This window comes from Perca flavescens, chromosome 16 (genome assembly GCF_004354835.1).
Source record: "Perca flavescens isolate YP-PL-M2 chromosome 16, PFLA_1.0, whole genome shotgun sequence".
NCBI classification, from domain to species: domain Eukaryota; kingdom Metazoa; phylum Chordata; class Actinopteri; order Perciformes; family Percidae; genus Perca; species Perca flavescens.
In genome coordinates, this window is record NC_041346.1 from 33,847,297 (window position 1) to 33,866,037 (window position 18,741).

An 18,741-nucleotide genomic window follows, 5' to 3' on the forward strand; every position below is an offset into this window, starting at 1 on the left:
TCTTCAAACAAAGAAAGACATAGTGACCGTATTGAGAATTGGGTGCTGTCGCTCTCCGAGCTTCTGCAGGAGCTTGTAAATTGATGCTGAATTCTTTGATGTAATAAACCTTTTATAATCAAGAACAGTGTCAGCGGATCCCTCTTCATACAACATCACAGCATCAAACCCCATAGATATATACACTAGATGTCGCCTTGAGGTTCTAAGCATATGTCAAAACCGCCGCCATCTTGGAACAGGGGTCTGAAGTTTTCCCGTATTCAGATCAACGCTAAAGATGCCTGACTTTTGTGCTGCTTATTGATGTTCGATAGAGGAAATAAAACAAACAAACAGCAAGGGATAACATTTAACAGGTGATGATGTGTTTTATGATATATATGCCGCCTCCGACCAGCAATCTGAGCTCTGGCGGCAGCGGGAGGCAGAGAGCCCCGGCCAAAGACAGAGTGGTCATCGGGAGGATCTTACACATAGTTCGGGAGTATCTTACACGTAGTACAGGACGACCTGTATGTCGATATCGGCGTGAAGTTCCACTAAGTTTGCCGGTGGCAGGCGGACGGAGAGTCCTGCGGCTGCAGGATCTGGAGCTCAGTGCCCGTTAAAATTATATTTAACGCATAAATACAAACAGAAATAAATAATGGAGGAGTGAGCCTGGACATTTCAGTCTGTTTAAACTTCACTTTGAAGCAGAAACTCTTAGTTCAGACGGGTGAAGTTTCCGTTTGGACTCAGATCTGTGAACCGATTATAATAAATATTATTTGCATTAACACTTTAATTAGTCTCTTTGTTTTGTATTCGATAGTTCATCTTAAGTTTACTTAAGTGGAAGCAGTATGAAGTGGAAGAATGGGACTATAAACCTAGGCTTACAGGCACTAGGCATTACATTTTGAACAAAGTAGATTATATTAATATCAAAAGCTTAATTTTTCTCTGGACTCGATCATAAATTTATGTCTGACCTTTGGAACGAACCACAAAAACTAGAAAATCACTTGAGATTGAGGATTTATGGTGATATTATTTCCGTTAGCCCTTTGCCTACATTGACGCTGATGCATTAAAGAGGATCGACTCCCCTGTTCCAAGATGGCGGCTCTGTTGACGCATTCGTTCCAATGAACCGCAGCAGCCAGGAGTCATCTTGTGTTTATATCTATGACCAAACCTAACCTTTAGGGAACGTTCCTGCAACAAAAAACTAATGTTCCCAGAACATTCTGGGAACCAAAAATTGTTAGCTGGGTAGTACCTTGTTCTTTTCGCTAGCTTAGCAATTTTAGCTTAGGTTAGCTACTAGCCTCGCTAGCTTAGTGACTTTAGCTTAGGTTAGCTACCAGCCTTGCTTGCTTAGTGAATAGCTTAGGTTAGCTACGAGACTAGTTCTGTTTAGTAAGTGACTTTAGTTACTGACCGAATGCTTGTTCACGTTAAATATTCGGTTAACGTGAATATTTTTAGGCACTATGGTCGTTTTCAAAAGTAATTCCAATTCAATTTTAACTTTGACCAATGTTTAGCTAATGTTAGCTGATGGGAAGAGATGCAATGCCAATTGTAGCCACAACAGGTTTAGATAGTTTAAGAAAACTTGATTTTAAGATTTGTATTTGTTATTTATTTATTTACTGTAAAGAAAAGAAAAATGTGTGAATCACACATTTGAATCTAGAGTCAATATTAGGGTTGGGTATTGCTTGGTTTGGATACCGGTGCTAAAGCGGTACTTTTAAAATGGTACCGGTGCCTTAACGGTGCCTGAACTTTTTAAACTTTTTAAGAAATTTAAAAAAAGAAGGGTACTAAACAACAGTTGGTGACCTTAAAGAACGGCTTGTTTATTGCTAAGGCGATATGGTCAAAATTTAATGATTTAATAATAATGTAATAACTATAACAAAAACTTATTTCACTAGTAAATAGCTGTAAACAACCACCAGATGGGAAAAGGGCATTTAACAATAATTTTGAATGCACCACGAGGCTGTAGGTTACCAGTTTCATTGAACGCACTGTCTGTGTTTTTCCGATAACGGCAGCTGCAGATTGTTACATCCCGGTGTTGAATCCTCTACAGTGAAAAACAGATAAACTTTGCACTGTTTAGCATTAGCTGTCAGCATTGTAAGTGTGTTTACTCCAGCTACTAGCTAGCGGTAGGCTAATGTTAGCTGCTGTCGAGTGTAGTTAACTAGCGTTACGTGCAGCAATGTTTCTGTTGTCTGTAACGTCTGTTTTCAGAGCATCAGAGAGAAGCACAGTCATATCAGTAGCACCGGAAGGAGGCACCGAAATCAGCGTTGCTATTCCTGCAGCAGCAGGATGTGTTACAAGGAAGTATGGCAAAATGCGGCAAAAGTGAAAAATAAATTAATAAATGGCGGCATGCGATTAATGCGATTTAAAAAAATGAACGCGTTATGCTTGGACCTTAATCGCATCGCGATTAATGCGTAAATGCTAACAGCCCTACTATAAATACATGAATAAACATAAAATTAAGTAATCTGACCAAACTTACTTTCAACTTAGTGGAAAACAACGGTTTGATCCAGAGACGGTTTAAAACACTTTGGCTGAACAGAGCGGCCATTAGCTTCCATGAAACATGCCGAATCGTGCCAAATGCTTGGTGTGTTGCCTTGGCCAATCAGGGTGGTGTTTACTGGTTGAAATTAAATTATTTAAATTGTATTTCCAAATAAATAAATAAATTGATTAATTAATCGTTTAAAATAAATTGAAATAAACCAGTAGACGGAAAACAGGTAAAATATAAAATAACAAAATATAATGTACTAAATAAATAATAAATTTATGACAAATAATGTTTTAATCACAAATCATCATTAATCATATTGATGACAACAATGTTGATATTTGTCATAAATAAACAATATTATATCCATTAATAATGTAAATTTCCTGCATCTGTTTAAGATGTCCACATGACATCCAAAAAAGTTACCTAGTCTGACGTTCAATGTTGAACTGCATATTGACGTCCAATTGGGGTCATGGTTAGACGTCCAAATAGCAGACCTAGTCTGCACGTTGTGCAGACGTCCAGAATTGGTCTTGGACCGACGAACGCAATATAGACATAATCTGCACATCCATCAGATGTCTAATGTTTAGTGGGTAAAAACATGTAACACTCAATGCTTTACTTACTATAAATCACACGTGTCAAACTCAAGGCCCGTGGGCCAAATCCGGCCCCTCAAAGATTCTGATCCGGCCCGCATATAAATTTAGGTTCACAATACATTTTGGCCCAACTACTTTTTGACACTTTTGCCATCATTTTTATTATTTTTTTCTGGTGTTTTTGTCACTTTTGCCAAAATTTTTGGGCGCTTCTTTTCCGTGATGGCTGAGGAACTTTTTCCTGACTTCTTTAGGACTTTATGTTGTTTATGTTTTAACTTTAAGTGAGAAGACTATATATGTCACATGCAATAATACAGTCAAAGATATTTTACTTCTTCGATTAATTAAAAGCCCATCAATAAACTAAACATTTCCGGCCCTTGATGTGATTCTTATTTTGCAGTGTGGCCCTCTGGGAAGTTGAGTTTGACAGCCCTGCTATAAATAAAGACAGGAATATTCTCTTCAAAAGACCTTTGTTTATTGTGAAGTCTTTTGTTCCATTAGTGCACCTTAATAGAGAAATGTACTTCTCCCAGTGTATCTAAAATCAAGGTTCGTGATCAGGTGAGCACAGAAAAGCACACAGACATGATAAAAACAGTTGACTAAATTCTTTTGAACAAAGCACAACCTTTCACTGTGAGGTCAGAGACGGTAATCAAGATATGAAAACCCACAGAAGTGTGACCAACATGAGCTGCTCTTGTTGTTTGGGAACTTCAACGATGAGACTTGCACGCAAAGATGAGTCATAACAACTCAATAGGGGAAAACATTTGACATTGAAACTGCTGCTGGCTGCAGTCTCTGGAAAGGACACTGGGTCTCCTCTTCATCATCACCTTGAGTTTAAGGTGCACAGGCTCTTGTCCTGGTGAAAACCCTGAGGTTACATTTCTATTACCTGATGTTTGGGCCCTTACATTTAGACATGGCATGTATATTTAACTTGAAATAATTTTGACTTTAATTTTCCCAAAACTGTAATAATTCATGCTGTTATTTGACATCAAACATGAAATTTTAAGCACAGTTTAAAAATCCACAAAATATTTCCAACATGTGAAAAAATGCAATTTATATCACAAGAGTTTGGGAGAAAATATGTTTGACACAGTGGTTGAAATATCTTGTAGAAGATCAGAGACAAAAAAACAGTCTAAACACGAGCTGATTCCTCATCAGACCTGTATCTGTACGCTGCACTAACATGTTTAACCAAAGAACCAGATATGTTTCAACACAGCATTCATCTTTTGTGTGAATAAAGTTTAGCATTATAAGACTTTCTCTTTTCTGCCAGCTGCTAGCCAAAATGACACATCACTGCTGGTCTACACAATTGGTTCACCCAGTATAAACAAAAGATAATTAGCATAACAACTAATAACTGATTAACAAGAGAAGAAAACATTATGTTTAACAGCTTGAGCACAAAAAATATAAAACTTACACAAAAAACTAATAATGCTCCACTTCTTTTTTTATATGCTCACAATACCACACCAAATCAAGCATTTCATGCATTTTCTTTTCAGTGGTTTAAGTGTTTTTAAAGCCCTGATGCTGCAGGACTGACAAAAACAGAATTAAGTTCAGCATCAAAGTACATCTCGGTTTGTGAACTATTATCTTTAAAGTGATGAATTCCATCTCGGTGATATTCAAATGGACCATTCTGATGAACACAGTAAACAGTCCCACTTGTATCTAAACACCAGTTGACCCATAGGCGGAGTTTGACATTCGAGCCAGGGGGGGCAAAAAAAACAAAACAACTCATTGTAGTAACTGAGACCTGGGGAACACAGCACGATGACATATGGACAAAACAAACATGCTAAATAAACATATGTTTATTTTGTTAAGCAGATTTGAATTTACATTGTAACAATTTAAAACCTCGAGCTCAATTTAGTTAAAAAAAGAAGTCCATAACACATATAATTCTTGAGCGACAGATGCAAAAAATCCCCAACAATCTGTGTCCCCACAGGGCAGGCTGTACGCTGCTCTGTTCACAACGCTGCCTGTTCTGCTTAACGTGACAAAGCTTAACGTGGTTTAATGTACCTCAACAACGATCACCAAATGTATCATGGCCATATCTTCAAATGAACACTTATGCCTGTCAAAAGAACTTGACAGGCTATGGCGAGGAAAAAGCTTGTACCTAAACAATGATTACCAAATTTTATCTCATATTGCTCCTCATAACCACTGAAAACTGTCAAAAAATCTAACCAGAAATGTGGTGATGATTGATGGTTGTTTAGGTACATTAAACCACGTTAAGCTTTTTAATGTTAGGACTTATAAAGCCCATGAGAACCGGAGTCAACCAACAGCTGCTCCGCTGCCCTGCTGAAAATGTGAAGCAGAAACGCTAAATGTCAGATAACGTCCATAATAATTGGACTTTGGGTTCTATTTTTAGACAGTTTTCAGTGGTTATGAGGAGCAATGTTAGAGAGAAATGTAATCATTGATCATTGTTTATGTACATTAAACCTGACCTGTGCGAAAGAGAAAAAAACGTATGCGTCATTGTACCCAGCACTTCTGGAAATGTTCCTCCGAATGAGTCTCTGTCCCCAGCACATTTCAAACCAAACTGACGCCCGTGGGCACGGCTGTGTTGGAGCACAATAGACAGACGGTGGCAGAATGCCCCGACACTTAAATTCAACTAACATGTAGGTTAACAGTGAACAATCAGTGTTGGACCTCCAGTCTGTTGAGATGCCTCTCCAAACGCAGAAACCAAGCGCAATCGCACCATAAAACGTTAAGACACGTTAAGAAAAGATCAGTATTTTGCCGTAATCCAATGACATGAAAACAAGTCATCCACAGCGATCAGTAGATCCACAAACAGAGTCCCGGTGTATCCAGCAAGGCCTATACAAGCGTCACATTCACCAGTCAGCTCCAAACAGGTGGACGAGGTGAACTTCACCGTTTAAACAAAGTGGAATAAAACGTATCAAAGTCCAAATCTACACAAAACGCACATTCAATTAGTAAGCTGACAGCAAATTTATATACATGGCATTTAGGCAACCTTTATTGTAACGTTGGCACGGTAACATGTCCCGACTGATGCAACAAATTATTGTTTTTTGCGTCCTGCATATGCGTCGACAATGGTCTCAGGTGAGAAGCAGAGCCCTGAAAAAATATTATTTTTACTAAAGCAGTATATGAAACCAGATGTATTACCTATCACCATTTAGTTGTTTTGTGTTTTTAAAGTATTTATAAAATATCTGGTTATGTCAGAAGTAATTATTCCACTCATTTTTGAAACAATGCAATTACCCGTTTCAGCTACCAGGGGGGGCAGTGCTCCCCCTGCCCCCCCCCCGCAAACTCCGCGCATGAGTTGACCTGCATGTTTTTAGATTGTACAGGTAGCCCTTCAGTGATTTTAAGCCTGTAGTAGTAAACTACGATTATTTAGCTAGGTGTGTTTATCTTAGCCCAGTCTCATGGCAGTTTGTGAAATGGTGACGTTATTTAATCTATTGATTCGTGTACAGGGACACGTTTTTCTGTTTTTTATCGTGTTAGTGAGCACGAATTTTAAAACTAATGTATTTGAATTACTATGGAAGCATATTACGTGATAACAGCACGATTACGGTAGCAAGTAGTATTGAAAAACAAAAAAAATCTGCTTAAGGAAGAAGGTCGGGGTGGTGGATGGGTCAAACAACACAGGGCTTTCACCCCGGAGACCGGGGACCGCATCCCACGTGTGGTAGTTCCTTTCCGTGTTCTTCTTCTCCTAACCACAACCTTTCCCCGTCTTTCTTCCCGTGGTTCTCGCCGTTGTTCTTGCCGTTGTTGTCGTCGCCGTTCAGCATTTAATTTCCCCTTTGGTGTCCCAGCGGCTGTTGTTGTCACCGTCTACCGTATGTGGCGTCCCTGTTGTTGCATCCCCCAGAGCAGCCTAGTGTCATTGCAGTTGTCGCCAGCGTGCAGCGTTTCATTTCCCCGTTTTTGTTTATCCCCAGAGACCACGGATCATGTTGTCACCATCTCCCCCAGAGAAGTCTCATGGCAGTTCGTGAAATGGTAACGTTCCAATTTCGTGGTGACCACCACGAAAAAAAGTAGGAAATCGTTTCCCTTGTATCAATAGATCAAAATAACGTGACCATTTCACGAACTGCCGTGAGACCGGGTTGTTTATCTACATGTAGTTAACTAGGGGGAGTTCACCATTATCTTTTCAGCTTTACTGCAGATCTACAGTAGATGATGAATTAATTGAAACAAGATGCATTATATTAGTACTAGAATATATTGGTGTAATTGTGATTACCTTTAAGGTTTGTTTTTGGGGAGAGTATGTTTGAGATTCTCCATATTTGAGTAATATGTTGATTATTAATCTGATAGTCTGTTCTGTGAAGGTTTCCCTTGTTGGTCATATTAACTAAACTAGTGGACTCTTAATCCACACTAACTAGAAATATAACGGCCTCTCTAATCACCTGAGACTACTTTTGTTTTATACACTTATAATTACAATTTTACTTTTATTTGCTGCTGCAACACCTGAACTTTGTCTCAGGTGATCAATAAAAGTCTTATCTAAAGAGAAGTCCTCCCTCTCTTCCCCTCTGGTTTTACTGATGATTTGAAGTCAAAGCATTTCTGGGAAATCATGTGACCCCAGAGCGTCCTCCCTCTCTACTGATATATAAACTGTTCTCTTCTCTCTCTGTCTCCTCAGCATCACAGACCAACAACACAGGTAAGAACACTTTGGAACTGGAAATACCTTAAAATGATAAGATCTAGAAACACATCAGATATACAATATATGCATGGGGAAAAAGTATTTGACATAACTAATAACTGAACTGAACCTAACCTTACATTCAAATAATTTATTTTTTTTCTTCCAGACAGTGTCTGTAGTCAGCTCGTCACCAAGCTTCAGGAACTTCAGATCCATTTCAGGTATGGATCACATGTTGGATGGTTCTCAATCAGTCGGTCTTCTTGTGTGTTACATTAATGGATCTTTAAAGGTTTTCCTAGAAAAGAAAAAAAAGAAAAGAAGAAGTAGTAAAGTATTAAACTGTTTGATAAATGTCCATCATGTGAAATGTTTAACAGCTCTAACTGTGCTGGACCCTCCAGTCGGTCCAGTGTTGTCCTGTTGTTGTTGTTGTTGTTGTTGTTGTGTTGTTGGTCGAGCATTTAAAAAGACTTAAGTTTCTGAAGATGGAGTCTAGAGAGAAGTTTCCACATACAGACACCTCTGATTTTACCTCTGGTCAGTGTTTGAACTTCATACAACTTGATAGATGGCTCCATTTCAGATTAAAATATTTTATACTTTTGAAACATAATCTGTTTAAAGGATGGTAAACAGACAGTTTTAAGTCTATATTTTTTTCTGTGAAAACATCATTATAGAGATATACTGTATGTTATGGTTTCTCTCTCTCAAGAAGTTATTGATTATAATTAAAGTGATGTCATAAAGCAGGAATGTAACTGATCTAGTTTAGAGCCCCCTGACCTCCCCACATATCAAACTCACTGTGGTTGATCACTGACTTCTTCTTCCAGAAAACTCACAAGGTTCTCCATCCTCAACTCCTGGGAAGCCGTTACCATGGCAACGTGAGTAATACTTCCTAAAACAGCACAGTTTTAGTGTTAAACACTGCTGGATCACATTTTACTACAAGAGAGGTTTGTCACAATACTTATAAATATTAACTATCATCACTATCTATATTGCAAAAAAGAGCCATAAGAATAATTCATAATAGAGCTCAACAGTGTGGTTCTGGAAGTAACAATCCGATTGATTGATTGATTGATTGATTGATTGATTGATTGATTTGACTGATTGATTAGATTATCAGAGATAAAGTCTAAAGACAATCTGAGGTAGACCGACCCCAAGCACTGAGGCTGTGAAACGACAGTTTCTGCTCCGATAGAAGACAAAAGTCTGTATGAAATCAACCTGGTTTTATTCACCAAGTCATGGAAAAATACTACACTACCCACAATCCTTAGCCTAACAGCGACGTCTCTGATTGGTCCAACTCTGGGTTACAAGGGAAATGTTTATTATACAGCTACAGTGAACAGTCTTGTTCCTTTAACTTTTTTGCTGTTTTCAAAATGTTTTTTGCGCCAAATCAAATGTTTTCTGGTCCTGATTCCTCTCGTAGTTTGTTGAACAGAGGGAACTCACTTCTGGAGGCAGAGCAGTTCAGAAAATGTGTGGTCACTGTTGAGCTGTATACTGGTTATAGCGATCACACACATTCAGAATTCTTCAAATCAAAAAACATTGATATTCACTGATCTGGTTCATTTTCAAACAGCACCAATAATGTTTAAAGCCATAAACCACCTGCTCCCTGTTTTTAAATCCTCTGATGTACAACGGGGGGCAAAAGAGACCCGAGAGAATTACTTTGTTTCATATCTTTGCATGTTATGCATTTTATTACACAATATTTCATGAATTCCTCATAAGTTGTTATTTAGAGAAGCCGCACGACATTTCGGAGCAATAACGCTGCCTCTAACCTTCTTTACCACAAAGACTGGCCCTGGGTGGCAGCCAACGGCAACTTTCACATTCCTCCTCCTCACCTCATTCCGTTTTTCTCTTTTCCCTCCATTCTCTTACAATTCTTCTATTGAGTTCTGTAAGATACTTTCATTGTTTTAAAGATTATTTTTCTTGCATTTCCACCTTTAATCACCAGGACAGAATCAGGGGCATTTCTAGGACTTGAGGAGGTTCGGGGCTTAGCCCGGATCCATTTAAATAAACTGAATGCAGTGCAAAACGGCGATTGCCCAGCTTGTTAATTGCATGTGTATGTTCATTTCAGCTGGCCAGTTTGTGGTTATTAGTTAGATGGGCCATTTGGCCTAATCATAACTGGCCTGCCAACCCACAGGGTTTTGTTTCCAGATATGTGTGGTGACTTATGATGCGGGGGGATATATTGCAGTAAGGCTCTCAGCCATTCTGTATTGCGTTCATCTATTTATTCTCCTGTAGATCGACTTTTCTAATTCTATCTGAGTCAGCACACATGTAGCTTAGGCGTCATTTATTCTTACCTTCTCTTTTGCATCTTTTGTTGGGAAGGTTACCTCCTTAACCCTTGTGTTTTCCTCCCGTCGACCATGCACTAGTTGTCCTCCCGGGTCAAAATTGACCCGGTCTGTTTTGCCAGTTTATAAAGCATGAAGTATAAATTATCACCCAATTCTGTGTTACATCTTCTTAACAACTTCTTTCCAACATATTACCACTCATTTTACACTTATTTTTTTATATATATATGGTCAAAAAAACGCATTTATATGAAATTATACCTAATTTCTGAGTTAAAAAAGCTGAAATTATGAATTATTTTGACTAACAGTTGAGATCAATGGGAACATATTTTGATGGTTTATCACAGACTGGTATAAGTCAAATTTTAATGAAAATACTGTTTTGAAACTATTTCAATTTTTTTAATGGCAGCCAATAATCACACTTGTTGTCCTCCCGGGTCAAAATTGACCCGGTCTGTTTTGGCTATTAATAAAGCATAAAGTATGAATTATCACCCAATTCTATTTTACACCGTCTTAACAACTTCATGCCAACTCATTACCACAAGTTTTACACTTATTTTTGGAATTTATGGTGAATAAACTTCATTTACATAAAATAATACCTAATTTTAGGGGTAAAATAAGCATAAATTATGAATTATTTTCATTATAGTTAAGATAAGATGAACCTATCTTTGTGGATAATCACTGACTGGTATATGGTAGTGATTAGTCAGGATATGGTTTTGAAACCATTTTATTATTTTGAATGGCAGCCAATAATCACACCTGGTGTCTTCCTGGGCAAAAAGTGACCTGATCTGCTTTGCGTGTTTATAAAGCATAGACAATTATAATTAATCACTCAAATCTGTGTTACCACTTTTATTCAACTTCATTCCAATTCATCTCAACTAGTTTTACACTTATTCTGTTCTATTTATGGTCAACAGACCTCATTTACATGAAATTATACCTACCTTCTGGGTAAAATCAGTTGAGATTGTTGTTGAGAAAGTTGTGTTTGGATTAATGGCTGGTATGTGACAATTATTATATTCCCAGGTTAAAATTAACGAATGCAATTGTATTCACAAACAAAGGAGAGCTACCAAAAAGGAAAAAAATAATTTACGGAAAGTTTACTTGGCCCCTTTTAGGAAAAGACACATCAAAGTTGTTATAACAACAAGTTTACAAAACTGTAGTTTGAAGTTGTGTCTGTATGTTTGTATTTTGTGTGTGTGTGTGTGTGTGTGTGTGTGTGTGTGTGTGTGTGTGTATGTGTATGTGTGTGTGTTTGTGTACGTAAGCGCACATGTCTGTGTGTGCATGTGTGTCTGTGTACATTTTTATGTCAGGACAGCTCAATAGTGTGATATATTGCAGGTCTCAGCCTTGTTTTGTGAGTGTGTGTGTGTGTGTGTGTGTGTTTGTGTGTGTGTGTGTGTGTGTGTGTGTGTGTGTGTGTGTGTGTGTGGGCACGCATGTGCGTGCGTGCATGTGCACGTCTGCATGTACATGTGTGTCTGTGTGTGTGCGTGTTCATCTGCTGAAAAGAACAGTAGTGTGATCCACTGCAACGGGTGTGTGTGTGTGTGTGTGTGTGTGTGTGTGTGTGTGTGTGTGTGTGTGTGTGTGTGTGTGTGTGTGTGTGTGTGTGTGTGGGCATGTGTGTGTGTGTATGCATGCGTGTGTGTTTGTGTGTGTGCGTGTGTTCATGTGGTGAAACGCACAATAGTGTAATCTTTTGCAGGTCTCAGCTACTGTGTGTGTGTGTGTGTGTGTGTGTGTGTGTGTGTGTGTGTGTGTGTGTGTGTGTGTGTGTGTGTGTGTGTGTGTGTGTGTGTGCGTGTGTGTGTGTGTGTGTGCGTGTGTACTGTATGTGTGTGTGTGTGTGTGCACACGTGTTAGCGCCAATTAGCATGGATGCTAGCGAACTCAAGGCCTAGTGTTAAGGAATGACTCACCATTTTACCGGAATTCACTGCCTTTAACTCCGTGACGACAGTGGATTCAGACACAGCTCCCTTTTCACTCTATTTACAACAAGGCATAGCCAGTATTAGATAGGATTTAGTACTATTCACTAAATTAGGGTGACCAGATTTCCCGGAGCTAAAACCGGGACACTATGCGTGTGACCGTAGTGCTAGTGCACGCACACGCTTTTTAACGTGAACATGTGCCAGCCCAGGTCAGACATATCCACAGACAGTAACTTAATTATGTTGATCGTAGGCTCCTCATCTAATAATAACCGTGTTGTAAAATTAACAAAATTGCAGCAACAGCCTTTTTCAGTTCAGTGTGAGATTTATGTTGAGATTTTTTCTAAAAAAGATTTTTTTAAGTGTTATTTATTCTAATAACACCAAAAGAACTACAATGACTTATTGAAAACCTATTACTACGTTTTTCTGAATCAATGTATGCTGCAAATATCTTTATGTAAAGAGAAACATAGATTACAATCCAAATATAAAAACATAATGGAATATATTGAAGTAATGCTCTCAGGCATTCTGTATTGCTTTCAGCTATTCTCCTTTGGATCGACTTTTCTAATTATATCTGAGTCAGCACACATGTAGCCTAGGCATTATTTACTCCTCCCTCCTGTTTTGCGTCTTTTGTTGTTAATGTATTAATAAACCCCTGGACTATAATATTTCAGATGTGTCTGAGCAATGTCCAAAACTTTGTGCACATTCAAAATACAGTATATCTGTGTTCTCTGTGATTTGGAGGAGTCGTGATATTTTGAGAAAAATAAAGTTATAATAGGCTATTACAAGAATAAAGTCACTATATTTCAGAAAATAATCTATAGGCTACCTGCACCATAGTCTGCTGTGCATTAAGTGATTGCTCTGCTGATACGGTAGATCTCAGACCTTCTGACAGACTCAGAGCCCCGTTTGGGTCTCTGGTCTCTGAATGAGACAAATAGTTTAGCTAGAGAAGTGGCTGTACGCTGCTCTACATCGGAGGTGGAAAACCGAAACTACAGAAATACACGGAGCACAAACGCAACACATCTGCCGCAGCGGGGCTACACTCAAAACATTCGTGGCTGAAGCCCCGGCAAAATCGGCTGACGCCGCTCCTGGTGTAAACCGGGACATTTTTGCGTCCCGACAGGCTTTTGTCGGGACAAGCAATTCAAAATCGGGACTGTCCCGGTCAAACCGGGACGTCTGGTCACCCTACGCTAAATGTCGTTCTTTTTCTCTTACCGAGGGAATAACTGCCTACCAACGTTCTGATGCAGGCGCAAATAGGGACGTGAGGAGACGTAAATCTAGCGATCTAACATAGCCTACTTCAGTGGTTCCCAACCTTTTTTCCTTGGCGCCTCCCTACTCATGTCTAAGAAAAGCTGAGCCCCCCCCCCCCCCCCGCCCGAAACCGAAGTTGAGGTAACTCTCGAGATAGAGCCTTACTTTCTTTTTTGATACAGAGGAGTTATCAGCACTGTTTCTCCGGCATGTTTCATTCATAAAATTGTGATGCCGTGGCGGCAGGAAAAACAAGGATACAACAAAATATATAGTTTTCATACAGACTTTTGTATACATTAGATATTCTAGTGTATTATCATCATCTGTTTAACATGTGCAAAACAATTTTTTTTACCTCAACCTCAAACCAGATAAAGACTCGCGCCCCCCCTTGTGATCTTTGCCGCCCCCCCTGGGGGTGCCCGGACCCCAGGTTGGGAACCACTGGCCTAGTTGATAGCTGATTGGTCATTTTTCTCTATTGATCTCCATATAAAGACAATCCATTTAGTGCGCTACAAGAGTCAAATGACACCAAATGACACCAAACGCACCATTTTATGGGAACGTACACAGAGCATGAGAAAGATGACATAATTGTTTATTGTTGTGAAAACACTGTTTTGAACATCTGCAGGCCACATCTGATGCTATACAGTCACACCTATTCCATCTCAAACTTGTGTTAAATGCTGAAAAAAACCAAGGTTATGCTGTTTTCTAACAACATGAAGGTGCCAGCAGTTCTCCCTTTGAGGAATAAACCTCTTTATAGCAACTGAGCTACCCGACGCCCACAATCATATCTTTCTGAGGGGTTTTGGTTTCCTCATTATGATATTACTGGCCTACATAATTACTGCTATTACTTTTTAAACCAGTCTCTAATGTACCAATTCATGTTTTGAACTCTGGTCTTTACTTTTCTACAGGAACACCTCATCTAAGTATGACAACATCCCCAACAAAGATCTTATCCACTCAGGATCTCCTGCTCTGTATCGGCTGATACCAAAGAAAGAGAAGATTGGATCTCTGAGGAGAATGACTCTTGGTGAAAAAAATCCAAACAAGATCAACAAAACCATCTTACTTGTTGGTGAAACAGGAACAGGAAAATCTACTCTGATCAACGCTCTGGTCAACTACGCCATGGGAGTGAAGTGGGAGGATGATGTCTGGTTTAAGATCGTAGAAGACGAGAAGAGAAGTCAATCAGAAAGTCAGACATCGGATGTGATCGTGTACCAGATCTTTGGTTTTGAAGATAAAACTCTGCCCTACTCTCTGACCATCATCGATACTCCTGGATACGGAGACACCAGAGGGATCGAACATGATGACATCATCAGTCAAAGATTATTAGACTTGTTCCACTCAGAAGATGGAGTTCATGAGATTAATGCAGTGGGTCTGGTGATGAAAGGAAGTGAGAATCGACTGACTGACCGACAGAGGTACATCTTAGATTCAGTGATCTCTCTGTTTGGAAAAAACATGGAGAAGAACATTGTCACCCTCATCACACACTCAGATGGAAGAACACCTAAAAACATTCTGGAAGCTCTCGAGGCTGTGGAGATTAAATGTGCCATAAATGAGAAGAATCAACCTGTTCACTTCCTGTTTAATAACCGCCAGCATGAAGACAGGACAGAGGATGAAGAAGTCCTCAAACATGCAGATAAAACATCAATGAAAGGAATGAATCAGTTCACAAACTTTCTGGTAAAAACTGCACCTCAGAGATTGGAGAAAACCGTAAATGTCTTGAACGGGCGAATCAGACTGACAGCCTGCATCAACAACCTGAAAGAGAGAATTAAGTTCATTGATCAAAAGCAAACAGAGATCCAACAGACTCAGGATGGTCTGAAGATGTATGAAGGAGAGATGAAGAACAATGAGAAGTTCACTGTAGAAGGTGATGAGGTCTACAAAGATAAAGAACGTATTGATGGTGGGAGGTGGGGGTTGGTGTTCTATGAAGCAGCAACCTGCTGTACTGTCTGTGAGGAGAACTGTCACTATCCTGGATGCACACTGGCCCAGAAACCAGAAAGCTGTGAGGTCATGAAAAATGGCCGCTGCACTTCATGTACCAGGAAGTGTCCTGCATCAGATCATGTGAAAGAAAACTATAAGTATGTGAACAAGACAAGAAAAGTAAAAAAAACTCTAGAAGATGTGAAACAGAAGTATGAAAAGAATAAAGAAGAGACTGCAAAGAAAGAGAGACTTTTGGAAAGTCTTCAGAAACAGAAGGAAACCCTTGAAGCAGATAAAACATCTTTGCTGGATGAAGCCTACCATCATGTTGTCAAACTGGAGGAGAATGCCCTAAATGTGGTTTCAATGTCTACTAATGTCCACCTGGACTTCCTGATTAAGGAGATGGAGAAGAAACATGACACAGAGAAGGTCAACCATCTAAAACAAATGAAAAGTCGAAAAGATGAAGGACTTCTGGCAGGGCTGCGGCATGTATAGTGCACTATCTCAAATATTCAGAAAGAAAAATGACTAGAGGGGCACCGAGGTCTAGACTGCTGACCCAGAGACATGTCCCAGTGTCCTGGAGTTACAGCTGCTCATCACTGGACCAAGGTGGACATTTAGACCACAGGAGAAAGATCTCAAGTCCATCTGTGTGTTTAGTTTGCTAAAACTGAACCAACATCTATGAGATCAACTAGAGCCTATTATTCTTCATTCTTCTATTCTTCATGTAATGGGTTTGTGCAGTTATTTATCATTGCAGTATGGACAGTTTATATTAATGAAGACAGTATGTGTGTGTGTGTGTGTGTGTTTGTGTTTGTGTCTTCTCAGATTACAACTGCTGAATTCAAATAAACAATGTGTATATAGATAAAATGTATAATTATCTAAACATTTTCTCTTATAGTCATAAGGCCAATATGAAATTGTGTAAATAAGTAATTTACTGTTTCACTGTTTCCCATCAGTACATGGTTTAATATAAATCTGGTGTTAAAGGGTCCTTTCATAAAATATTTAAGGAAGGATTTTTTGAAATGTTTAAATTCTGCTTTGGTGTCATTTGTTTATTTTTTATAATGTTAGGGGGTTTCTTGCCTTTATTAGAGAGAAAGAGAGAGAGAGAGAGAGAGAGAGAGACAGAGACAGAGATTTTATCAATATATGTGATATACCCTGGTGTTTTCATGTGCATTCATGCTTAATGTCTAGTTATATTTCAGAACACAAAAGCATGTTAATCCATTTATGTTGTACTTTGTTTTATTTTGAATGATTACATATATTGACAATAAATATATATTTGAAGAAGAGGGTAGTCTGAGTGTGGACTGGTAGCTGGAGAGGTGCCAGTCATCCTCCTGGTGTGCTGTCCATGTTAATACGTATTAGTGCATGTCTATATCTTTTCGTGTGTGTAAGTGAAGCAACAAAAAAGGTTTAAAATTATATAGAAGTCAAGAAGACTAATAACTTCTTTACTATATGCTGTTGTTGCTCCTAGAATAACATCCTGATTGATGTAGTTTTCTGTGAATCATTAATAAAATGTCTGCTTGATATGAGTTTGTTCAGAGTGTCTTCACTGGATCATCAGCAGCTTTATGAATCTGTTGAACTTTCTGCTAAACTTTCTTCAATAAACATGTATTTCTCTTTTTTATGTTAATGATATTAGCAGTAGCTTTTTGAGTTTCTTTCTTCAAGAAACGTCTATTTCTCTTTGTTATGCCATTTCATGTTATATATTATCATATATATATTTACATACATACATAAGTATACACTTGAAATTAAAGTTCTGAATATGTTGATGTGTTGAAACTGAATTGAAGAATTGAAAAATTGAATATGAATCAGTCTAATAAAGTTCAGGTCAAACCCAATATAACTTGTGATGTTTAGTATTTGATATCAAACATTGTTGATATTAAATAATTGGAGGACGTAGAGACAGAAACTCATCACCTTTTGGTAATGTTTCCTTTCATGTTTCAGTTGGACCTCAAGACCTGATCAGCCAATCAGAAAACACTCCTATTATTATTATATAAATACAGAAGATAATCAGTTTGGGAGTCTGATAACTAACGATATGAAACAAAGTTTATTATCCAATCAAAAAGAGGATTTGAACATGTTTTATTTGGTGACTCCTTTTGTCTCAGTGAGTTTCTCTGTTTCTATTTAGTATTTTATTGGTTGTTATGCTGATTATGTTTCATAGTTTTAAACTGGGTTGTTATTAAAAAGTGTCCTAAAGTCAATAAAGTTTTCATTTTAAGGGAGAAGATGAACCAGCAGTGATGTTTCCTTTTGAACAGCAGGTGGTGAAAGAAACTAACTGAAGCTGAAACACCCACTGGAGCTGGAAATTATACATCCTTTATAGTTTACATAGTTTACAGGTCCCATGACATGCTGCTTTTTGGATGCTTTTATATAGACCTTAGTGGTCCCCTAATACAGTATCTGAAGTCTCTTTTATATAGACCTTAGTGGTCCCCTAATACTGTATCTGAAGTCTCTTTTATATAGACCTTAGTGGTCCCCTAATACTGTATCTGAAGTCTCTTTTATATAGACCTTAGTGGTCCCCTAATACTGTATCTGAAGTCTCTTTTATATAGACCTTAGTGGTCCCCTAATACTGTATCTGAAGTCTCTTTTATATAGACCTTAGTGGTCCCCTAATACTGTATCTGAAGTCTCTTTTATATAGACCTTAGTGGTCCCCTAATACACCCCTAACTTTCCTGAAATTCAGCGATAAATCATCAATAAACGAAGGAGTGGAACGTTGCTCTTGCATCTAGTAAGTTCATTCTCCCGAACAAAAGGACTTTTGCTGATCAAACTTTGTGAAGTAGCAACTAGCTTACAAACTGTTAGCTATTAGCCAAAGTTTTGCTATACCGGGACACGTGCGCAGTGCGCTGTAAACCAAAGTTTTGCTAACAGCCAGGAAACGTGTGCTAAGATGTCAAAGAGAGATGCCAAGAATGTAAGAAAGGGAGGCCTGATAATGGATATAGATATAGATATAGATAGATATGATAATTCGTTCTCTGGTTTATGTATACACCTCTTCCTGATACTCCCACGAAAAGCCCAAATCCCAAGAAGGTCTGCACCAAAGAAGAGGAAACGGTATCAAATGCTTGAAACGTTTACAAAAACT

The 18,741-nt window shown here is 38.5% G+C and overlaps 1 protein-coding gene across 1 annotated transcript; it reads left to right on the top strand.

Annotated features, from left to right (window-relative positions):
* The first annotated feature begins 383 nt into the window (after nt 1–383).
* LOC114570581 (uncharacterized) lies at nt 384–16,049 on the top strand. Its single transcript, XM_028600904.1, has 5 exons — nt 384–498; nt 7,916–7,936; nt 8,091–8,145; nt 8,764–8,817; nt 14,492–16,049. Exons 1-5 carry the CDS (start codon nt 384–386, stop codon nt 16,047–16,049), a joined length of 1,803 nt encoding a protein of 600 aa, XP_028456705.1.
* Nucleotides 16,050–18,741: the final 2,692 nt, after the last annotated feature.